We start from the raw sequence: 25166 nt of genomic DNA on the forward strand, positions 1-25166 counted from the left end.
AACAAATAGCTGTCCATTGGCAACTCCCCTAGATTTGATGTTTCCCAGTTTTCCCAATTTGTACAATTCGGGTCTTTCCTTTTCATTTTGAGAAGAGGCTTTAGTGTAAATAGCTGAGGAACTGTTAAGAAAAGAAAGCTCTTTCCTTTTTTTTTTTTTTTTTTTGCCTACCTACTTGTGTACATGATATGTTGGCTCTAATTCAGCCTAAGGACTGTCTTTACTCCCCTGTAATAGTTCCTGGAGGAAGACATTAGAAGTGTTCTGTTTATTTTAAAGGATTGTCATCTTTAAAGCAAGTAAAACATAAATCGAGGTCATGATCTTATCTAATTTGTGGTGTATGGTATCTGTACCATTGAGACCATGTCGTGCAGGACTTGAGGAAGGCAGAAGGGGCAGCAGAATTCTGTCTAACGCTGGGATCATTTTGTTCACTCTGCCATTTTAGCCTATAAAACTTGAATTGGAACATATAATACATTAGTGTTGCTAATCTTTTTGATTAGTTAATGTACTGCAAAACATTGTGATATGATGTCACCATTTCTGTGAATTTATTAATGTTGAAACAATTTTCTTCTTTTTAGTCACAGAAGAGAAAAGCAGATCTGGCTGCTGAAAACTCCGGGAAGAAAGATGCTAAGAAAGTTAAATCATGAACTTGGGAAATGAGTTCAAAATGTAAAGCTGCCTCTTTCTTCATCTACAAGTATTAATTGCCAACTTCTCTGTATTCATGGTACTCACCCACAAATCCCTTGGCTTAATTTTGCAAATTTGTATATTTTACAACATCTTTCTTTACCTAGAATGTGTAGCTTTATATTTTATGCATTCCAGTATTTTTGTGTACTGTATTTCGTGAATTTCATGTCTTCAGCAAAATTCACTCAGTCCTTGTTTTTTTAAGCTTGTGCTGAGGTTTTAGCTTTTATATGTTTTATATGCTGCTGCTTTGAAAGAAAACCTAGATTCTATAGCTGTATTGTTGTTTCATATTTTAAATTTATATGGCTGTGGGAAAATAAACTGAATTAAAAGTATTTGCAGAGAAATATACTTCACCTTGGTTTTCCCTCCCCTCTCTTTTCTGCGTAGCCACTCTTAAAGTGAATGTTAAGGTTTGCATAATTGTGCCTTCATCATCAGTCAGATTTTCTTCAGAGTACATAGATAGGAGCATGACAAAACAAAATCTAATGAGGCTGACGTCCTTGTTTGGTGTCAGAATTAAATGGGCGTTTTCTCAGAAATACTCAGAAGGAAATGCTGGAGATAATTTTTATTTTTTTTTCCTAATCACTGATTTCTATTAGGCTGCATGTGTGCTTAAACACAGGATGAGGTGCTTCTTGGAATGACCTTTAGATTAAACCTTTTCTATGCCTAATGAATGAAAGTGCACAGCTAATAGCTTCTTTAAGTAGCAAACAAAATAATTTGTCTTTGGTTGGTAGGCTGCTCAGATGCATTGCCTTGTGCTGGAAGATCTGTTGCTGTAATTAGCTCTTAACTTCCTCCTTTTACCTTTGATTCAACATGTCAGTCAGAAGCAATGGGGATATGCTATAGAGTGCTCCTTTTTAGTATTTCCATTTTAATGAGGGGATGAAAGTGTTGGATGTACCTTTTCTTGACTTTGTGAGAATGGCCTTTATTAGGCAGGTTCATAGTTTCTGCTCTCCTTAGAGTCTCTGCTTTTCCCAGATAAGTAGAACAGTGACTGTGACATGTAATGTTTTACTTTAATCTTCTGTCTCTGATCTGGTGTTTAGTATGGACCTTGCCACAGTGAGACATGCCCTTATAATGTCAAGTCTAGATTAATGCAGTGTGCTTTACATGGTACCTTCCTTGAAGACAATGTGTACATTTCTTCTAGTGCAGTTTGCTTCCTTCATGAGTGGTTTGAGATGATAACTTTGCCTTGTATTTCATGCTTTTGTTGGCTACTTCTGAATTTTGTACAACTTAGACTTTAATAAAAACTGGTTGAGTTCTAGGACAGAGTTCTGTCCACATTTTCATGTTAATTAAAGTCTCTTGGAATGTGTCTGAAGTTTTCTGGGATTAATGTCTGTAAACTTGATGAGTAATTTCCAGTCTTTCCTCATGGTCTGCATAGAAGGTTTTGCACAAAAATGAATGTGGTGGTTTGGCTGGGCACTTTCAAAGATACTATTCTTTCGATTGCCTTTTGTATTTCAGAGTAGAGTTTTTGTTCAGGGACAAATTCATTTATTGTTTGTACTGGGCTTTCATTTGTGAGACTTGTAGTTTAACAGAGTATTTATCTGTTGAGAGCTCTCTTGAGTTGAGAGCTATGCCTAATAATGATGATGGGTCACAGCCTTCAGACAGAAGGCTAACGATGGGTGTCAGCGTACTTTAAAGTGAGTATGCAACCACGGTGGGATAGGGTGCATATGGAAAAGGATGGCTTTCCAAATACTATTTCTGGTATCGGAGTAGTCAGCATCCTATTTTGTCCTTGGCAGGAGGACATCTAGTGTAATTATGGTCTGTAAATTGTTTTGCAGCTACATACATATAAATCACAAATCTCTGGAGCGTTGCTATTAATAGAGGAAGATGCCTTATTTATATTTGCTTTTCAGATCCTATGTCACTCAGTAACTTTATTGCCCAAAGTTATAAAAACAAGTAAAAAGAGGAAGGGAAATAAATGCTGGAAGAGCCAAATGAATTTTTTACTTAATTATATTGGCTGGGGTAGACCCTGCTACTACTTAGCATTAAAAATATTACCTGATTATGCTTTAAGTCTTAAAATACATGAAGCCTGTTTTTCTGGTTATTGGCTTTGTTACACTTGTATGTTCTTGTGTATCTGGTTTCTCTGTATTATTTGCAAAGTATATGGAAAGCTTTAAAATGGTAATATTTCAACTTGTTCTTTTACGCAGACTTCTTGGTTTTGGTTACCTCCAAGTTAATACTCACTTCTCCTTCAGTGACATGATACAGTAGCTGTATAGCACAAGATCATGCAGTCCTCCTTTCAGATATTATCCTCTTGATCAGACAGCTTCTCTGAAGCATGATAGATACTCCCAGGAAATATCTGTTATCTCTTACAGACTGTGGTTCCTAGTTAAACTAAATGTGCTGTTGAACAACAGTCCTTGAGAGCACTTGTATACTGTATACTAGTTCCTCAGCATATTGAGTCTTCCTATTCGTCATGTCCCACAGTGATAACTAAAGAAAATAGCTATCAGCTGCTGGTCAGGATTAAATTAAAATGGATCTTTCTTTTCCTTTTCTGTTCTTCTAGTTGTAGGTATACCCACAATATGTGTTTAGCAGAGTCTGAACGATATGCTGCTGTGGCTCAAAGTTAGGTGGACTGAAATAAAGGAATCACTTACTTTTAACTATTTTTATCTTAGATGACGAATACTGCCTGTAAGACATTGGTAAGCACATAATGTAATGTCACACAAAGAGCTCCTGAAAATCCTGGGCCTTCAGACGATTGGATAGTTGTTGAAGAAATATGATATGAAAGGTTTGAAAGTAATTTCTTGTCTCCTCTTGAGTGCACAACTAAAATTTGATGATGGTTGTGTTGGGGTTGAAGGAAGTAATGCAGCAATCATCTTGCACTTCTCAAAGTGCACATAACCTCCTTGGAGAGGTCACAACAGTTCTGCTGGCTTTTTCAGATACTCATTGTTTTCAAGTTATCCACCCTTTATTTTTGAGTTATGTTTATGATGATGATAAATCTACATGGCTGAATCTTCATTGTTTTTAATTTCAGTTTCTCATAATGGCATCTAGAAGGAAGGGTTTTCTCCCTACTAGTAATGTGAAACCATCTTTAGATGCCATTTGAACAAGTAGCATCGCTGTGCTAAAACAGTAAGTAAGGTTTTTCTTGTACATTTGTGTTGCTTCTTGAATATAGTGCTAGTACTGGTTATGGTTTAAAAAAAATCAAAACGATCACTCCTTGATATCATAAGCAAAGGAGTACAGTGTATGGAAGGTAATTGGAATCCATCTGAATGTCTGATGGAAGTAACTTCTTAAATGTTTTCCTACAGCACCTGTGCTTTCTGCTGTGTGCTGCCACTGTCCCTAGTGCTGTCTGCAGGCTCTCACTGTGCGTGCCTCTTCCCCAGCTTCAGTGCTGGGATTAAGCACATCCAGCGATCACAAACTTACACCAAAGCTATTGAAGGAAAAAAAAAAGCCCTAAGTAACAGCAACCAAACCCTATGTGGGCATTACAGATTGGAAAAACAAATGGAATTATTCAGCCAGCAGTGATTTGAGAGTATGAAACAACCGGTGTGCGGACACTGGCACCGCTGGTGATGCTGGGCTGGAAGGAGTTGATCTCTGTAGTTCGTATCTGGTTAAGAACTGAAGATAGATAGCTAAATTTTGTCAGTTTATCTAGTCCATGTACTTCAAGCATGTATGTAAATGCTTTGCTGAATCACAGTTAGAATGTTTGTTTTCATTTTCCCCATAAGAGTAAAATTGAACTCGGTTGGCGTATTTTGAAATGTAATGTGTTGTTTCAGTTGCATTTGCACGATATCCAGCCTTAACAGAAGTAATATTTGCTGCCTCCAACTTAAGTTCACATTGTGTTGAAAGCTAACTTCTGAACTTCTTAAAAATGAGATTTGTTTCAGTTGTACATCCATAAAAATTGAGATGAACCTTATGTCCTCTGGTAACTACACTCTGGTACAGACTGGCCCATGCACTTAGGATACTGTTCAAAATAGTTTGGTTTGTTTCCATTGCACTTGTACCTCTCAGAGCTTCCAGGCTATGGCAGCTGAATGAAAGGGCTGCGTATGGCCGTTCCACATCTGCTTTCAAACTCTCTAATTTCCTGTAATCTTAAATAAAGAACTAGTAGTGTCTGTATTTTTGTGATAGCCTTACCTGTTCTTGTCTCATGATAAACTGTATGTTGATGCTTTATTAAAGTATATTGCTGTTTTTGTTTTTCCATACCTGTGGTGTGTTACTAAAATAAAATATGTTGGAGCTTATGTCCACTAGACATAGAGAGGTAGGAATCAGGCACTGTAGTGCTGCAGCCGCTGATCATTGGTAGATGTGACTCCACAATCTCATTCTTCAACTCAGTTTAGAGCCCAGCTGAGGATGATCCCAAAGCTACTTCCTACTTTCATGCTGTCTGTGGCTATGTCTGTCTATGAGCACTGGTGTCTATTATTTACAAGAAGTTTTGGAAGCACTACCTGCCAGTTCTTCTAGAGAAGCTTCTGTGTTCAAACATGAGGACTTGTAAAGGGAGCAGCCGTCCTGTCTGCAGGTCTAGTTGTTAGTTTCCCCTTGTGGAGGACTTGAAAAACTTAGGGCAGAACTGTCCCACCTGGAGAGATACTAAACTGATGTAATAAAACAGAAATCTTTGTTTTTAATATTAAACTATAGTCATTCCTGAAGAGAATGTTTCCATGGCGCTCTCCACTAAAGCAGTTGTGTGCTTTTATGGGTGCTGTGAGAACACTTCCATTTGGGCCTGCAAAACTCAAACAGGAGGGTCCCCGTTTAAGCAGGGCAACTGGAGGAACTTGATACTTTGCAGGGCCTGGTCTGCTATAGTGCACGAACTGGAAAACAGCAGAGGGGAACTGCGGCTGGTGGAAAGGTGGGGAGCAGCTGCAGCTGTAGGAGCAGCCAGAAGTGCAGTGGTGGTTGGCGCTGTGGTGTGGTGATTGCTCACTGCAGCCACTCGGTGTCAGGGAAGGTCACCTTTCTCAGGGAACGGAGCTTTTTGCTTCTATCTGGCAGTTTCTTGCCTTAAGAAAACAGGGTGAAAACTCATCTTCATTTATTTCCTCTGTTGTTAGTTAGTTGGATGCTGCTGAAGGCCACAAATTCTTCAGGATTGGGGTTTTTTTTTGAGTGCTTTCTCTGCCTTTTATTTTGTGATCTCTACAGGGGAAAAGAAAACATGTTTGACTATGGAGTACTTTAAATTACAGCAATCCTAAGCGCTGTAGCCCTACCACTAATGAAACTGTAGCTGAGATTTTGTGCCAGTAATGCCAGGTGCTGCATACCAGTGGCTTTTGAATTTCATGGAGCTTTTACACAATTCCAAGAGTATATCCGTTATGTTCGTGGTCAGTCTTTTCTAAATGAGTGTAATACAACAGTTTGTTCAGGTAGCAACTGCGTTATAGCTTAAGGTTCTCGGAGGAATTGGCTGTTATAAATTTTTAATTGTAATTCACTTTGAGGAACTGGTTATAAAACAATTATGGTAAAACCAGCAACTATATTGGTAAACTGTAAACTTTTAATATTTATTAACTGCGTCAACAGCCGTATTTATATACTTACGGATAGAACTTCAACTTTGCTAATTGCTCATTTTTTCTGCCTGAGCTCTCTGTTCATTGACTAATGCTTTTTTAACGAACTCGTATTCTGTGGCAGTAGGCACAGTAAGAACATAGAGTAACAGAAGTTCATATTCAGCTCTTCACTGATACAGAGTCCTGTCTTTTATTTATACAGAATATCTGAATAGATACTGTGCATGAAGTGCTCTTCTGAAAAGAATAGCTGCTCATTAGAGACTGAGACACCTCATTCGTCGACAACATATTTGCTGCTTAGTGTTTTAATGTTGTTCAACAGGTAAGGGGCCGTGCCTCAATGTATTGGCGAATGTATTAATCACTTTGTGGCAGGGGCAAGCTAGACCACTCTAATTGAGTGATACCACTGATCAGTTAATTCTTTCCAACTGTGTTTGACTTAAAAGCCTGCTTTGGTTGCATGTGGGGAAACCGCGTGTACTTTATGCCATCAGCCCTCTGCTTCAGTCCTCCCCTCTAAATAAAACTTGAGCTGATGTGGTGCCTGCTTACTTCTTGCTGTGGTTGGAAATCCCTGGTGTCCTCACACAGTTTTTAATATGAGGATTAGTATTTTTCATTCAGTACCTTGTTCCCTGTCACTGGAGGTCGTTGGCTGTCTGATCCAGATAGGAACATCCCTGGGTGCTACTACCCTTCTCAGAGCTGCTTGTAGCTCTCCTGCTTGGCATGTGTGACTCACCAGAGCTTGAGTTCAAGCAGCCCTGTTGACCATCAACTGATGCCAGGCTGTGCTGCTGAACGGTGCTTCCATGGCTGCAAAAATGGAGAAGAAATGTGAGTTGTGGGTTATTACTGTCACTTGAAATACTGGTTGGTGTTTGGATTGTAGGGCGGTCAAGTCTCTGTAATGAACAGAGGTGCATGGATACGTGAGATGTGCTCAATAAAAATGTGCCTCTGAGTTGAGAGGAAGGTTTTGCATCCAAGCCTTAATTCAAATCCTGCTGGGCTGGCTGATATCGTGGATATTTTCATGAGGAGGCTCCTTGGAAACCTGTCCAAATTAACAGATTGGGATCTTGGCAGGATTCCGAGCTGTTGTGTGAGGGCTGCTCTCACAGCGGGCCTCTCTGCTAACATTGGAAATGAGGAGGGAAAAGGTTGGGTCTTCAAAACAATCACCTGTGCCAGCCTGGGGTGAGAGCTGTGCTGGGAAACTTGGTGTGCAATGATCTGGCAAGTGGTGGTGAAATCTCTGTTTTATTGGTAAAAAAACTGAAAATTAAAGTAAAGCCACTATAACTGCTGCTGGAAGTTAACTCAGTGCTGAGGTGCTTGCTGCTTTTTTTTTAGATTTGTCTTAGCAAGGCCGTAGTCCTGCAATCTCCTCCCAGTTGGCCAGTCCTTACCAAAAGTACCCACAGTATGCATGGATGGTGGCCATGAGGGGTGAGCTGGGTGGCCCTTCCTGCTCCAGGCCTAACTTGCAGGCCTCTGCCTGCTTCAGCTGCTGGTGGATGAGGTGCTCCTTGTGCCCACCTGCATTCCCCTGCAGCAGAGGCCTCTGCCAAAAAGCAGCTAAACATGCCAGTGTCACTCTGTGTGCTGCAGGACTGGGCTTCAGTGACTTGCTGTTAGAATTGTTGCTGGAATTAAAAACAAAAAAACACCACCACCTACCCTTTCAGATCAGTGTTTCCAGAACACTTTATAGCTTCTATGGATATGTACCTCAGAAATGATTTTAATTATTTACATTACAAAGTAGGCTTTGAAATTCACCTTTTGATGATTCCCATTGCTTGAATGCTCATGCGGATGAGGTACAAGAAGTTTCCTTTGTTCAAACATCAACCCTGGAGATTCAACCTTTCCCTTCCATACTGAAAAAGAAATTTAATTTTTGCCTTTTTGGTATTCTGTGATAATTAACTCCTCCGTGTGCTGTATCTTATCATTGTACAGGCCTGAAGATTTTGTGCTAGTAACAAAAGGAAAATCAATTGCAGCAAATACAGTTGTTGCCTTCTTATTAGGTTATGGTATTCAATGCAAATTAATGTTTTGAATTTGTTGTCAGTCAATAGGTACAATTATTGATTTGAGACTTATGAGGTAAAAAGTGAATAAATAAGTTTTTGACTTTGTTTTTGCAGCATGAGAACATGGCCAAGTTTATTGAGCTCCAAGTTATTTTGTGGTGAACCTTGAAGCAGAACCAGAGACTATTTATTTTTTGGATGCTAATGGAATTTTCTTAAAAAACTGACTGGCACGTGTTCCATTTTAGGAGCGTATTCAGGGACCTGAAAAGTGAGAGTTGGCTGTCTGAACACCAGTCCTGATTTCATCCAGTCTTCCATGGGAACTCCTCTTGGGTACAATGCTTTTAAGTGTGGTTTTGTGCCTCTGGTGTAGATGTGCTTGGTTGCAGATGCTGGTAGAGCCATCACAGGCAGAGGGAACGACCCTCACATGCCATCACATTTGCTTGAGCATTTCTTTACAGGGATCCTTACAAGCAGAAGCTTTGATGGATGGGTGAGAAATCAGCTAAAACCAACTGAAAAACAGGGTGCAGACAGATCATCAGATTTTCTGGTAATAAAAGCACCAAGTTCTGTACGCAGTGGCAAAGCTTGTTTTTCTCTCGTGCTTAGCATTTTGTTTCAACAATAAAGGTGATTTGAATTGGAAGGGCAGGTACAATGGTGTTTAAAAAAAGACTGAATTTCTGGCAGAAGCAGAACACAGGCATCAGTTGTTTGCTGTAAGATTTATGGTATTCTGTGCATTGGTAATTTACTTTTTTATTTCCTTACTGCAGAGCTACATCCAACCCTAATGGTCTTTCTGTATTGACCGATTGCTGCAGTCACTTTGTTTAACAATCCCTATTCTACTCTGTTGATTTGTGTACAAGACATGTCTAATAAGGGCTCCCTAGAGCCAGACGTTACCTAAAGCAAACGTTGCTGACTCTCAATTTTTGTACTGATCTCCATCATTCTGCATCAGATGCCTTGCTGCATGTTGCCCCCTCATTCATTTTCTCTGTTTGCAGAGTCACATAAACATTTATGTTCTGTGTGGAGTGTTTGAGGTTCACTGTAGTCTTAGGTGTAGAGGTAGAAAATTAGGATTGTGAAATTCACTTGAAAACAGGAGCACGGCGTTATCAAGTTGTACTTGGTGAAGAAAATGACTCAGTGTCTTCCATATGGCTATTCTGAGGTACAGAACTCTTTAGAAAAGGATATTTGGTGGCATTCGACTATCCTGAAGTCTACCTGATTTACTTATGTTTACCTCCAGCTTTCTCAGTGCATCTGCCTTTAGAATCCTGTGCATGGGCTGGCTGCATCATTCTTGAAAAATACACATCTCTCATGCACAAATCGGTTGGTACCATGTTGAAAGTAGGCTGTCTGAATGTGGTCAGAAAGTCTTCATCAGCAGAGGAAACTAAAAGTAACGTGTAGTTAATTACATCTATTAAAAAAATAGGTGGAAAATATTCTTTTCCCCTCAACAGAAATTAAACCTTTACAATAAGACATTCCAATAGTTTTGAGTGGTTGCTGTATTCCTTGCTCATGTCTAGATGCTCCTGAACTAGACTAGATGAGGCAACCTAAAACATTCATCAGCCTGTCAGTCAGAGCCTGTCTGCGTGTGCCAGGGGGGCTGGAGAGCTAAGGAGAGCCTGCTTTGCAGTTAATGCAGTACAGTGTGTTTGTGTTGACACACAGCTTTGATAAGACTGTTGGTGAATTACTTCCTGCTTTTTTTGAAGTCATTTCTCAGGGAAGGAAGGTGCCTAGAACCTAAGATCGGCAGCATTGCTAGCTTGCCTATGTACTCAGTTTGTTTTTGATTTAGCTTAGAGGCCTTCTTTGGAAGGTTGCTGTAGAACTGATTGTTCTCATTGGGAATTAGCTGTAGTAATAAAAGTTGTGAAATTACAGTATTTTTACTGCTCTCATGGATTTAGGTCAATGCCTTTAAAAATAGACCAGAAAGGAAGGAGAAGAGTTGATTGAAGACTTTGTACCCTTGATCAAATGGAAGCAGAACCTGGCTGGCAGGAAGCCTATTAGAATAAAAGACAAAATAAGACAGTCAGTTTTGTCAGATGGGGACCACGTTCCTGCTGGAGATCTGCTGTGATTGATGTGAATCCTCTGAAGTCGCTGGAGGTTATAAATAGTAGGTCCTGTGCAAAGACTGTGGGTTATGTCTGTATCTTAGATAGCTAGAAATAGATATAGATACCTTGTCAAAAATTCAGTGGCATCATAAGGAAAAGTATATATGAACAGATCTATCACAATACTGAGCTCAGTAGATGCTTCTCCTGCAGAAGCAAAGTTGGGGAGGGTATCTCCAAGGGTTGCTACATTTATCAAAGAGAAAAATGAAGACAGCATCTTCCAGTTTACTAGTCATCTAATAGTCATCAAAAAGACCACACAACTTCGTTTAGTATGATTTTTTTTTTTGGCAGCTAACATTTATCTGCTCACTCAGAGCCATCTTATGTTCTGTCTTATAAAGCTTGGCAAGTGCTATCGGCCTTCTCTAGACCGCTTTTGGTACTACCTGGCCTCTTTCATCTTCTTGGCTCTATTATTTTGTGACTGGGACTGTCTTTTATTCTTCTTGTGTAGTGTCTACTGCCCTTGGCCAGGATCTGGGCTGATGTCATCACACTTCCTAAAGAAGAGACCCAAGAGCTCACCGGAGACCCAAAAGCAGATCAGTTCCTCTTTATTGCAAGCACTGCTCCTCAAGTGTATGTCTTCTGCTTATCATTTGTACTTACTGAGCACAGAATAGAAGAATGAGTGAATATCCTAAGTTGGAAGGGACTGAGACCCTTCCCATGTGTCTCTCCCACCAGCCCCTTCCCCCATCTTTGAATGCTCTCTAACAGTTTTATCTCTTTATTTTGTAGCGAGCAAAACTGTACTCAGTACTCAAGGTGAAGATGGTACCAGTGCACAGCAGAGTGGGACAATCCCTTTCCTCGGCCGGCTGGCAGCACTGGGCCTGATGCACCCCAGGGTATGGTTAACTCTTCTGGCTGCCAGGGCACGCTGCTGGCTCATGTTCAACTTGCTGCCAACCAGAGCCCCCAGATCCATTTCTGCAGTGCTGCTCTCCGGTTCCGTGTTGCCCCTCCGTCCACCTGCACATAGAGCCAGGCCTGCCCCATCCTGGGGGCACAATCCAGCACTAGGTCTTCATGCAGATGATGACAGCCCTTGATTTGTGACAGTCTTGATGCAAGGCCTCTCTACCCTCAAGGAAGTCAATGCTCCTCCCAGTGTAGCATCACATGAGCACGCTGTTATTTAATAGAACTTTCACATCTTTATTGGAGTCATGGATGAAAACGTTACTGGTTTGAAATGGAAGCCTGCAGAACCCCCCTAGCGGCACCAGGGCAACGCAGGGGCCATGGGCCCCCTCGCCCAGCGGTTTGTTTGGGGGTTGTCATGGGACATTCTTAGGGTCTTAGGCTCTGTGATCTCATGACCGCCTCCCTCCTGGACCCCTATAAATACGGGGACCCGGAGCCCAGAACTCTGTTGGTCTTCGACCTGCGCCTTGCCTGCCAGAGTCCTCTGAGACAAGGAGCAACTTTCAAGTTTCCTTCCCACCCGTGGCGAGAGCTGTGGTGGAGGGGGATGGTTCCCTTTCCACCGAGGAAGCGCCGCCGGCGGGAGAGCAGCAGCGAGCCGGAGCCCGAGCCCATGGAGATCGACCCCGTGGAGAGCGACGTCGAGCCCATGGAGGTGGACCTACCTCCCGAGGAGGAACCGATGGAGGTGGATCCGCCTCCACCGGGGCTGGGCAGGCACTATAAGATCATGCTTGCCCGTCGACGTCGCTGGCTCCGGGAACGGCGCTCCAGGGGCTCTCGCTTTTCATCTAGGCGTTGACGAGTCAGCATCCGCCCGAGAGCCCCTGCTGCTGCTCCCCGCCCCCCTTTCCTTCCCCAGGACCTCTCCCCTCTTCTTTCCCGAGCTCTGAGGACAAGGACTGGCACTGGCACAGGCGTCCTGAGCCGCTGCGCCAGGACAAGCGGAGGAGCACGGCCTCGCAGTGAGCCCTGCGGAAGAGGGCCGGCCTGGGACTGGTGTCCTCTGAGGAGCTGCTCCCAACAGCAGGAGGACAGCGAAGGGCCCCGCGCGCCCTGCGGCCTCCAGGCAGCGTGAGAGAAGCTACAGAAGCGGCTGTTGCTCTGGGGGAGCGGGAGACTGTGCATGGGACGCGAAGAGGGAAGGGCTGTTCCAGGTGCTCCGTCAGGACTCTGTTTCCAGGAAGGCAGGACAAGGAACAACATAAAGACAACGACCAAAGAATCTTGAACAATAAAACGGCAAACACAAGTCAAGCCAGTAAGCGCCTCCTGTCCTTTTTGTCCTTTTTGGTTCTTGGGGTCTGCCCTGGGCCTCCCGTGTCTGTCCCGCAGGGTGAGGTGCAGCCCAGGCCTCAGGGCTGGGGAGGGGCCTGGGCCCACGGCAGCCCCGGGCAGGCTGTGAGCACAGCCTTTGTTTGGCCTTTGCTGGGCACAGAAGGCCAAGGCGGGGAAGGAGGGCCATGGGGATGACCCTTTCTCTGGGTGTAGGGCAGCACCGAGGTGTGGGAGAGGCCTTGGCCACCCCTGGCACACTGAACCAACGCAGTTGTGCACACAAAAAAAACATCCGTGTGCCCATGATGCACTTACAGTTCCTTTGCAATGACAAGCTCCTTCTTGCCTTCTTTCCCTGTCCACACCTGTCTGTGCTGAGTGTATCCTTTAGGGTTAGGATGGATATTGAGCTCTGTGTTACAGCATTGCTGAGTGAAATGGGCTGCGATCTTGGCTGGGGTCTCTGGGTGCTGCTGTAATGTTAATAAGAGACTGGTAATAAGATTCAGTGTTTGCAGCTTTTTCCCATTCATGTCTGTTCTGAGTAGCTCACGGAAGCAGGGACTTAGCTGCGTAGAACAATAAGTAATTGATTTCCTTCCTATTGAATAAGTGATGTGCCGGTGGAATGATTAATGAAGAAGAAATCATGAGTGTCACTGACACAAAAATGGGGATAATCATTCCCTTGGCAATTTTTTTTTCTAGTTGAGTTTAACTTTCTAGCAGGGAATAGTTTTGCTAATTTAACAAAACCACCCCATAAATAACTCATCATTTCTTATAAATGTCAGGTAAGGAAATTTGTATTGAAGCACTGGTAAATGACACCTGTAAAAGAAACATTGCCACAAATAATGGGAAAATTGCAGATGTATTTTATACCTATCCTGAAAATCAAAAGGTCTCATAAATACAATCTGTAAAAATGTCTGCGGAAGAGTTAACGTAACAGTACAAGCAATAAGCCCGACCTTTCAGTGTAATTTATTTTAGATTTGCTCAATCCTTTTTTATTAAAACTAGCACATCTGAAGCAGAATTAAATCCCATTATACCTGCTCTGTGATTGTATCAATTTTTCTCTGCCATGGCACACTTTATTAAAAGTTACTTTGTTTCATATTGGCTAATGCAATCAGGGGAGTAAATGAGGTTTTGTGTTCTTCCGTAGAGAAAGAAGCGTGTGGTTTCTGTCCTTGACAGTGGCGTCAATTGCCACGAGGCTGGGCTGCGCTCCTGCCTGACAGCCACCGGTTCAGGTGTTTTGTCCAGGCACTTCTGCTGGCTGCTGGGAGGACACAGGTGCCCATCCTGCACCATTCTGCTCCGGTCCTGGCCCTGCGTTATATGGGGCAGTGGCCCACGTAGTTACATGGGGCAGTGGCCCACGTAGTTACATGGGGCAGTGGCCCACGTAGTTACATGGGNATGGGGCAGTGGCCCACGTAGTTACATGGGGCAGTGGCCCACGTAGTTACATGGGGCAGTGGCCCACGTAGTTACATGGGAGTTAAAAGTAGGTATGCATCTGTAATGCCTTGGATTCACACTAGCAGAGACACTGTGGAGTCTGGGATTGATGAGAAGAGTTCTTCTGGGGTTCATACCAGGTTCAGGCCCCCAGGCACTGAATTCTGTTTCCTAAGGTAGATACATCTTAGTTCCGGACAAGGATGTGTGCTTAGAAGTATCCTCTGTCTGCATTCCTCGTCTCCTGTCTTTTAGTGGAGCCTGTTTTTTGTACCAATTGTTGGTTGCTCTAGAAGCCAGCAGTTGCTGAAGTGTCAGTCCATTTGCTGCCCTTGTGTGGTATTTAGCTGGCTGTTTTCCCCCTCTGTTTCTTGCAGGGCAGTTAGGTTGGGTTGTAAGGAGGGGATTTAGATGGAGCCAAGTATTTTCCAGGTTTAAAGCCTGCCCAGAGTTATATAACTGAACAAGGTCTCCTGCACTTTGGAGTATTTACTGCTTCTATTTAATGGGCTGTTTAATATTTCAGTACTGGCTTCTGTAGCTTAGCTGGGCATATTTCCATGCTTATGGCATGTTTACAGTGAATAATAACAATGGGCACATTTTACGTGTACAGCTTAATGCCCCCAGATCTGGTGCTATAAATTGCTATGTGTGGGCACCTGGGGCAAGAACATTTACCCCATCTGCAGTTTGTTCTGTATGGCATTAGGGCGAGAGCTGGCAAATGTGAGCTCACTTTTTGTTTCTCCTCCTTACTGTCAATGTGATGCAGTGTAACCTCTTTTTCCCTCTCCCACATAGCATGCACGGAGTAGGGGAAGAACCGTGGCTGGAGCTCTCCTGAAAGAATGTGTCCTTTGCAGGAGAAGAAAATCAGAAAAGCCTCAGAGCAAATCTTGGTTCTCTTGAGGATCATGTTGGTGTGTGTCACCAAGGGAACGGCTGAAACCGGGAGCACACAGCTGCCTCTGCAGCCCCTGTGCAGCACCTGCCCTTCTCTGCAGAGCGCTGTGTTCAGCACAGCTCTTCTTGGTGCCTGGCTGTGTTGCCAAATCCTCAGAGCAGCCTTTATGGGAACAGTGCTCCTCTCCCTCACTAAGACAGAGGGTCTCAAGCTCTGGACTTAAAATGAGTTTTCCAATTTGGAAAAAATTCAAGCAGCTTTCTGCCTTTAAAATACAAGTGTTATCTCACAGGAGTAAAAGTAACTTCAAATGTATATTGGGTATGGAATGAGGCCTCTGGGCAGTGTTGTTGGTGATGTGGGACTACATAAGGGACAAATGGCTTATTACTTATTTCCGTCTGCCCACAGCTGACCTTTCCAGGTGCAATGTGCCTTGTCTGGTGCACCTGGAAATGCTCCAGGGCAGACCACATCCTCCTAGGCTTCAGGACTACACGTATCTTCAGACAAACTCAAATATCTGCAAGTGGTGGAAAAAAAGGAGAAACTTTGAAGGGGAATCACGTATTCACCACCAAACCAGATCTTGTTTCTAACAGGTTCTGTTTGGTTATTAATTATATCTTGAATGTTCACTTAAAAAGAACTTAATTCTGGTGACAAGAATTGAGCTGACAAGCCCCAATGCCACGAAACTCTGTTTTGTTGCTGAGCAGCTGTATCACAGCCAGCTGAGGAGTGGACCTTCCATCACAGTAAGGGCACTCTTGGGAAGTGAGGGATCACTGCTCACCACGCTCACCCAAGTCCTTGGCCTCCCCCACCGCTCAGGCACTCACTAGTGATACCTGGAGTGAAGGCGCAGGCACAAAACTCATTTCACATGGACCATTGAGCAACCATCAGACATGAAACACGTTCAGTCCCTACCCCCAGGCTGTGTTTGAACCAGTGACCCGGAGGTGCAATGCGCTGCACCTCCTGCAGCTGCAGAGCACTTTGCCTCTATCTAAAAGCAAATTAATCTGTCACACCGTCACCCTAATCCTGTTGTTTCTTTAAATCATTTTTAAAATTTCTTTTACAAATCAGCACAAATGTAGAGGAACTATTCAAGAAAATGTTTACATTGAGTTTCAAATAGCCAATTTTTTTTTTGTCTGCTGGGTTACATTTTTCTGCATGTACAGTCAATCATATATTTCTGGTCTGGACAGCTTTTATATGAGTAAAAAGGTTGCCAACAGCAATTCTCTCTGATAATGTAGAACCTTTCCCTTCTACCAGGCAAGATTCTTTTTTTTTTTTCTTTCTTTTTAATTTAAAGATGGAACAGGCAGAAAAAAGTTATGCCCATAAATGCCGTACACCCCTTCCTATTGTTGAGTTTCTGGTAGATATGGCAGCAGATGGACCCAGCTGTAATCCCAGTCACTGTGGGATTCCTTCTCTTTCAGAATTTCCTATTTCCTTTCGAGCAAGGGAAGAGCTGGGGAGGTGGAAAATTAGAAGGGCAACTGCAAAACAGCAGAAATCTTTACTATGCCAGAAATCCTGACACTTTTAAGCTGTTTTGAACTGTGGGAACTCCACTAAATTCAATGTGGATGTATCAGTAGATTTGGTTGTATAGTGGTAAGACTCCTCAAATGATCTACTTGGGCACCTTGTCTTGTTCTGTGGCTGGAGAACCTGATCTTGTGATCACTGACTTCAGCCCACATTTCTGAGTGGAGCGTTAGGCAGCAGCTCACTGCTAAGGGAGTTCATCTTGTGATGTCTCTGGGCAATACACAATAGAGATGCTGCTTGCATTCCTGCAGTTTATATCAAATGCCCATGATGGTGTGGATAAGAATAATTAGTTAAATAAATACTTTGGTGTCAATGCTCTGGCAGGAGATATCACGGGACTTATCTGTATGCAAAAGGATAATTTAAGTTGAGAGCATCTACAAGGATGATCAATGCCAAATCTGCTGTTACCATTGATTTAGGCATAATTAGTTTGAATGAAGACAAAAGACTGTCATCAAAAGTAATATCTTGAAGCATAGCAGCTAATTCAACAGGCAGAAGCCTCCATCAGAGGTGTTTAGAGAAGGTGTTTGGATCTCCTGTGCTGATGACATGACTCAGTGTGTTGACTCTGGCTGGATTTGCTGGTTGGTTTGCTCTGGTTGGCATGGATGCTGTGCTACAACAAATCCATCCTGTCTCTTCCAGGACAGCATTAGCTAACTGTCTTGTTTTTTGGTGGTATATTTGAGGAGCTCTGCACCAAAACAACCCTAATGTCCTGTTACCGTGTTAAAGATTTCTTTTTTTTTTCCTTTGTGACTCAGTTGAAGATTGGCTTTGATTTTTGGATCTGCTACTGGTTTTTGAAGTCTCCTATAGCCTCTCCCTGACTGTTCCCAAGCTTTTGCAGCTGGCTCAGAGCTAACCTCAGTGTCTTTCTATTGCCCTTTCATTGGTACATAGTGTGAAGCTCTTTCCCCTTACCCGGTGGACCAAGCGTTCCTTGCACTCTGTTCCCCACTTGCCCTGCATCATGTTTGTCATCTGTAAAGCATAGCCCAAAGTAGTCGTATGGTGCCCTAATCCTCTGGAGAATGTGTACGCCAGGTCTGGGTTGACAGATTATCTGTGTAATAATAGACTCAGATACAGTCAAGTGACAGAGTTTCTTCTTTCTCATGCTGTAGTAACTTCAGTATCAGAGATCTCCAGTTCCTAAGTTCTGTACCAGCCATGGTGCTGGTAACCCCACTAATGTGTTGCCTTATCTGTTACGCATCCAGTGTCTGTACCCAGCTGTAGCTGGCTCTACAGGGTGCCAAGCTGATGGACACTGCTGCAAAGAGTGGGCAGCCCAGGAGAGCAACCTGTTAGAAATCTGTGTGCTTGACTCATATTCAGAGGGAGAAAGAACTAGCAGTGGGCTAGCAAATCAAGTGGGATAGGTGGGAGTTTGGCAAAGAGAGGTAAGAAACAATTAAAATCAAAACTGTTCCAAGGGGAGCATGACCTTTCAGTCTAACCATCTTTGTTCTGCTTGAGGCTGTGGCTTTAGCTGAATTTACCAGGATTTTCCCTATTTTTCCAGAATGAGTTGCTGACCTGGCACTCAATTGCAAGTGGCCTGCTGACTTCAGCTGGGCTGTGTCAGCTTCTCCTGGTTGCAGACCTGACCCTGTGCTGGTTTGGATCGATTCAGGGGACAGGTCAACTGCCTTGATGTTGGCTGACGTTGGAGGTTCAGGAGCCCCATGAGTAAGGTGCACTGAGTAAATGATCTGCTCTTTCACCATCAGCCTTGAAAAGTGTCAGACTGAGTGAGTGAAAGTTAGCTTGAACTGTAGAAAAGGGGATAGAATAGGTGAAAGTTAGCTTAGTGAGTCAAGATGAGCAACAGTGTGTTGCAAATTTGTCCTTCAGCTCACTGTCAGTGTGGCTTTCCCCTAGGGTCCTTAGGAAGCAGCATACTGGCCTGCCAAGAGCCAGCACAGGCTCTGTGGAAAATGGTGAACAGAGATGGAAGGGCCAGAGGTGAGAGAGCACTGTTCAGCTGGGCAGCTCTCCAGGCAATCCAACTGCACCTCAGTGGAAGTAAATGGTTTCTACCCTTTCTACTGAGATTTTCTTCACACAATAGAAGGTCACCAATTGATTTCTGGCTGAACAGCAGAACTGCTTCCAGGCTGAATAAATGTAACGTGGTCTTTTATTACCTTGTATGGCTGCTTCTTCCAAGGAGCACCTCTTTATTGTTGGAGAATGCCGCAGAGATAGCACTGTTTTGAGCCAAAGGGAAGAAGAATGCCAGCACAGATAATCTGCCTGGGATTAAGATATCAAAATACCAGGGAAGGTTGTTTAGGGTCTGGGCTAGTAAATTAATTTAATCCCTAAATTCTTTAATCAGGAGCTTGTTCCTCAGTTACTGTGTGTCTCTGCAACTCACTAGTACCAGAAGGAACTTATGCTGATTGAGGAGCTGGTTTATATATACATTTATGATTTAGTTTTCATTTTGCCTCTCTGTCTTTCAGAATTAAGCAGAAACAAGGCAGCTTAGGAGAGTGTCTTCATGAAACAAGAAAGTCTCTTAGTTCAAATTCATAGCCGAACTGTGTTGGAATTGGGTCTTTCAAACACCAGTTTAGATAAGCTCTGGGGTAGGCTCGAGGAACAGGGCAGAGGAATTGGCTTTGTCCTCTGCCGGCATCCCTTTCTGTATGGTGCATGTGTGCACAAGAAGGTGCTGGGTGGTAGTGCTGGATTTCCTGGGAAATCATCTACCCCCTGAATAAAAAGAAAATGAAGGGTTAGTGCTGTCCTTAATCACGCATGGCTCAAGGTTCTCTCGATGAGCTTTCTTTCTTAAAAGAAGATTGGTTCTGGCTGGGAGGGGAAGAGACAATACGACGGTGCGTTTGCTTTCCACATCCTGGATGGCATTTTGACTCCTGCTGAGGCAGCAGCTCTGCTGCTCTGACTTCTCCCTTATGCCTGCTTCCTATAAAGTCAACTCTGAGGGTTGCTGAAGAGTTAAACTTTTTAAAAGCAAAGATTCTAGGAAATGCAAACAATGTAGTTTATAATAAGAAAGTATAAATTAACTATGGAGAAGGAAATAGCATGTTGAAAATAGATTAATAAGGAGCATGACTGTGGATGCCTGGATAGCTTTACCAACTAGTCAATTAGAGCCAATTATCATCCTTAAGCTCCTAGCTCCGTGTTTAGTATGCTTGTAGTGTGTCCAATTTAGCTTGCACTCTTTCATAGGTTTACAATTTTCTTTCTGTGTCTGAAATGATCTAGCTGGAGACACCACAAAAGTGCCAAGCATTAAGTATATAACAATTGTAATTCTTTTGACTCAAACCTGATTTGATTCAGTTGAAAATGACTTTAGCGTATTGGATTTACGGTTCATTTAACAAGTGCTGTAGATGTCAATACATTAGTGTAAACCTGATGCAGGTAGTAATTTGGTTTCTAATGAGGTCCCCCAGCAGTATCCAACTATGAAAAATGGGACATTCTTCAGTGGAGCACAAAGTGCACCTGCTTGGTCACAGATGTTGTCTGAGGCCCTGCCTCCTAACTTCCCAGGAAAAGCATGGCTTTATGTCTTGCAATGGGCTTTAAAAATGCCTTGAATTGATAGAAAGTTAGAAGCACAGATTGTGAAGTATACAAGATAACTCTTTAGAAGTTTTGTTTTAATTATAGATTTAAATTACAACTTTAACTCCTATAGTTTTAATTGTGCAGTTGTTGCAGATGCAAAATTCCAGCCGGATTTAACGGAACTGCAGCAGCTGAGATCAAGAGAAACCTTTTATCTTTATGGGGCTGTGTGATAATACCTCCTTACCTCACTGCTGCCTCCAGAAGGTTTCACGGAATGATCTTCGTAGTGAAGGTTCTGTTTTGTTGTAAATGCTTGGGCTGTGGTGGAAATGGAAGCACTTGAGAAAGGGCAGGACAGAAGGCCATGATGTTCCCTTGCTCCTCAGCCCCTTCTTGCCTTTCTTCTGGAAACATATTTCAGAGAAGCAGCTCTGTAGGGCATGAGTGAGTGGGGATGAGCCACTGAAAAGAGGACAGCAAGGTCCAAAGGATGAATCAGTGATGCTGGTGTCAGCTGCACCTCAAAAGTAGGATGTGGTTTTGAAGAGGTATTTGCCCATGATATGTTTCTGTGTTCTTAGGCTTTTAGCTTTGGACCTGAGGGTCCCTTCTCAGACAGCAGCTCTTGGACTCACTGCCATGCCCAGGGGACTTCCAGGGACGTGGGTCTCTGTGGGGGGAGATTTAACAACAAAGACCCCAACAGACTCTGGTAGATCTTATCTCTATGAGGCCTCCGGAGTCTGGAGACAGGGCTAAGGTGTAAACAGAATAGTCTTTAGTACGCACAGCTAATGTGGTCACTTCTGGGACAGTTAAGCAACCCTTTGTTTGTTATCTACGTTGTTGTGAAGAACTTAAGGATAATTAACCGTGAGTGGATTTACTACTTACGAGTGAAGGATATATAAGGTGTGTGTAAAACACATTAAGAGAACTTGCTATTCTAAGAACTTGCTATAAAGAGTACTTGCTATTATGAGAACTTGCTATTCTGATGCCACACTGACTGGGGGATTTCTGTAACGGGACCAAGCGCCGACAGGTCTCCATGCACATGTCCCTCCAGCTTGTCAGCCCTTTCCAGGGTGATGCAGGTGACCAGAAGCTTGTTGGTCCCACAGCAGCTCTCAGTGTCTTTTTCCCTATGGGAAGGGCCCTTCCAGGCCTCTGGCCACCACCTTTCAGTGTGATTTTGTGCTCACAAAATGTTTAAAAACTTTTGTATGCTGCAGTCTAGCAAGTAGCTTATGCTTCAGTATCAAGCTGATTTCCAGAAGCTGAGACATATTGATCAATATGGGGTATATCAGAGCCTGACCCCAGCAGACTCTGTTGGTGTGATTAACTGCATGGAGGATAGGTTCAATCCTATGCAAAGAAGCCCATCACTGTCTCTTGATTCACTTCACGTCTCAGATGGAAATACAATGCTCTTCTGTCCTCTGTACTTCTTAATTCCCTCCCTTTGCTGTTATTTAGCTGCTAAGTGCTATGTGCTGCTGTAGATAATGGAAGAAGCCATTCAGAATGAACAGGAGGAGCGATGAGCTGCGAAAGGTGTTAAAATACAAACTTTGCCTTGTGAACCTCCAACAGGTAAGTCTATTTTAGTTTAGCAGTTGGCTGTGCCCATACCATTTGCTACATCTGGGTTCATTAAACATGTATACTATACTCTGTTAGTTGATAAAACTAACATACAGGACCCATCTGCAAATTTGTTCATGCGATCCCAGCTTAAGGCTGAGACAACAGCGCAAGATGCCTCTTCTAGCAGCTTGCTGTGGTTTCCACCAGTGAGAACAATCAATCCCAAATGGCTGCTGATATAGACTGGATTCTTTAACGGAAATGAATCGCATTGTGCCATTACGTGTCATTAGTAGCTGCTAATGGCATTAGACAGAGGAATAAAATTTGCATAGGAATTATTATGTAATGCATCCTCTCCCTATAATGATGTTGGTCTCCCAGTGACTTCTGCAGGTGCTTCTAATTGATTTGTTTGGAAGTAGCTCTGGATAGCACAACTGTTCAACTGAGATGCCAGAGTGAGCACAGATCGGTGGCTTCAGCTGCCTTGGGAGATCTATAAATACATGTGCTATTTCATAGTATCAGAAAAGTGTGTTGTTTCGATATGTTAATATTTAATATGCTCTCGAAGTCAAAGCAATTTTGCACTTTTGTGCTTTTGTGTGTTCTATACTTAAGACTGAATAGTTGTTTAAAATACGCTGTCCAGCATCCTGCTCTCTCCAACAAACCTGAAGACTGAGCTGAAGTTAAGGTTGAGCAGTAAACTCTGCAAAGTATGGCACAGCCACCCTCTGAGGTGGAGCCACAGTGGAGGAGACAAACTGTCACTGAAAAGGAGAAAGGCAGAACTGGGGACTTGCCAGGTCAGATCTAACAGCTCACACTGAAAGGTGTGGTTAAACTGCACCGAGTCCTTGCATCGTTCAACATTAAATAACTTCAATTGAATGAAGCTTAATTAATTTCCAAATATGGAAAATGCAGCCACTTAAGTTCTGAAGAAACAAGTCTACACAATTTTGATCATTTTATTTAAATGCTCTTTTGGAATAATTTTCCTCAGGGCTTCTATGGAAAGCGGCATTTGGAGGCTGCAGTGCACACGGTGCGGGACGTGTTCTCACCGAGCCCGCAATGCTAGGCATGCTCTGTGCTGTAAGTGAACTCAGTTTATTGTGTCCCTCCTCCTCTGGGTACAAAGCCCCAGCAGTCACCATTTAAGGGCTACCATGGGTGAGCATCCCCGCTGACACCCATCTCCACACACAGGCTGAGGACGGTGTTCCCAGCTCACTGATGCCTGGAGTCAGCCATGGCCCAGTGGAAAACACAGGGGCCAGCACGCGACTGCAAGGTGTGCCTTGTCTGGAACAAGCCAGGAAGTTCATCTTTATTTTATATAGTTTACAAAAGGGCATAAAATGCCATGCCATTTCATTCCAAACAGCTTCTTATGTTTTCTACTGCAGCACACGGCACTTAGCAGCTAAATAACAGCAAAGGGAGGAAATTAAGGAGTACAGAAGACAGAAGAGTGCTGTATTTCCAGCTGAGACACGAATGCCTGCGATGAGAAGAGCCAGAGCCAAGGCTGCTCCGCCTGTCCATGTAAGGGTTTCCTTTAGGGTTGCAGCAAACAGCCCCTTCCTGTCATCTGTGTGGTTTTTCTACAGCCACCAGGTGCCAGTAACACCTGCATGATGTTTCGTAGCAGCCAGGGCCTATATCTTTGATTTTTGTTTCCTTATCCTTTTTACCTAGGTCCAGGCTTGCAGAGCAGTGGAGATATGTCACAGCAGAGGAATAGGCATCGTCACCTCCTAATGGTCCAAAATCAAGAGGGAAGTCAAAACAATCTTGAGATTACAGTAATTAAATTCAAGTGAAGTTATTTTTCCTGTCTTAACCTTTCTACTTTCACAATTCCTGTTTTCCAGGCCTTTGGGATGCTGCAAACAAGCTGAATGCTTTTGTTCTGTCTCCTTTAATGACGATATAGGTCTGACCCAACAGCAGGTGTTTTTGTGCACTGGAAAGTTGGAATTAAGAGCCTTATTCGTATCTGAGAGGTGGCAAGCCTGCTTCTTCCCTCCTGGTCCCTTTTATCATGCAGGTTGGCAGAAATATTTTGGTTTTTCACTTAAAAAAGCACATTTGTTATAAGTTAATATTTTTTTTTCTTCTAAACGCTCATCCCTCTTGTTATTACATTAGCTATTCTACTTTGTCCTTCCGTGAAGCAAGTTTCAGTTTACAGGTACATCTGCTTTCCGTTCCACAGCTTTAAGTCGTCAGGAAAATCTTAAAACCTACTTAATGAAGCCTTTTAAATGCTCGTCCTGCACTTTTGAGTGAAGTGCAATTTATATTTCATAAAAGTAGAAGCTGAGCTGCAAGCTGTAAGTAATTATCATATAATTAAATGTCTACTATGAAAGAAATGAAAACTCACGCTTCTTGGGAAGCTTCCGTGACTGGTTTATGCAATAGCAAATTAAATTACATTTCTTCATCTCATGAACATTCTGGAGGTATGTTAACCCAGTTTGGAGATGCACCTCTGAGACTGCTAAGCTGCTTTGAGAGAGGAAGGAAGTTGATCAAACTAGCAGATTCCATGGGCCAGGTAGACGAACACTTAAAGATGTGACAGGTTCTGCAAACTAGACTGTTTGCCTTCTTGTCTGGGAACGCTAGCAGGTAATAACGAAGAAATCAACCCTCCACGAGCAGTTACTTAAGTGAGCTGCCGTGTTATTAGATTACTGATGTATTGCTGGGTTCCAGTGGATGTGGTTTTTCTCTGCAGTAGAGAAAAACAATCAATTTGCTGGGCATTTTTGGGTAGGAAATCTGGACAGAGGAGTAACTCTTCATGTATTCAGACATCCTGTGAATCCCCCTCTGCTGCCCAAGGAGGGCAGTGAGTTCATGAACAATGTACTGGGTGAAGCTTGTGGTGGGGAACTCCAGCTCTTGGTGTGAACCCTTCCTTTCATTTGATGGCTACTTTTAACAGCTGCTTCTGTTTTCTGTTATTCAAATAATGGTATTCTACAATGAAAATTTCATGACAAGAAAGGATATGGAGTAGCATATCAACATGCACATTTTGTGTTCTCTCTATTCGTGTTTTTGGCAGTTTATGGCTGGAGGGATGTAGCTGGCTTAGTTTCACCTGAAAGCAGCAAAAACTGAATTATTTAAAGACGAGAAGCTCTGACTTGGAGCTGTTCTAATGTAAGGAGCTGCTGCAGTAATAGTCTGTTATAGCTTTATGCAGATGATGAATGAAGTATTTTTGTGTGCTGATGGAATC

At 43.1% G+C, this 25166-nt stretch overlaps 1 protein-coding gene and 1 long non-coding RNA gene across 4 annotated transcripts in view; both read left to right on the forward strand.

Annotated features, from left to right (window-relative positions):
- Positions 1-12751, forward strand: part of SMARCA1 (SWI/SNF related, matrix associated, actin dependent regulator of chromatin, subfamily a, member 1) — a 39772-nt gene extending 27021 nt beyond the window's left edge. Inside the window, exons 24-27 of one of the 3 annotated variants that reach the window (XM_021405998.1) lie at positions 591-3891; positions 6547-8731; positions 11024-11148; positions 11311-12751. In XM_021405998.1, coding sequence (XP_021261673.1) covers positions 591-662 — 72 coding nt within the window. In that variant the 3' untranslated portion in view covers positions 663-3891; positions 6547-8731; positions 11024-11148; positions 11311-12751. Of the gene's footprint in view, positions 1-590; positions 3892-6546; positions 11149-11310 lie in introns of all 3 variants that reach the window. The other 2 variants (XM_021405999.1, XM_021405997.1) reach the window with 2 other exon arrangements.
- On the forward strand, positions 21321-23693 carry LOC110403070. Its single transcript, XR_002441478.1, has 5 exons — positions 21321-21402; positions 21788-21904; positions 22911-23002; positions 23317-23455; positions 23609-23693. It is a non-coding gene; the product is annotated as an uncharacterized LOC110403070 (long non-coding RNA).

This window comes from Numida meleagris, chromosome 8, assembly GCF_002078875.1.
Source record: "Numida meleagris isolate 19003 breed g44 Domestic line chromosome 8, NumMel1.0, whole genome shotgun sequence".
In the NCBI taxonomy this organism is placed as follows: domain Eukaryota; kingdom Metazoa; phylum Chordata; class Aves; order Galliformes; family Numididae; genus Numida; species Numida meleagris.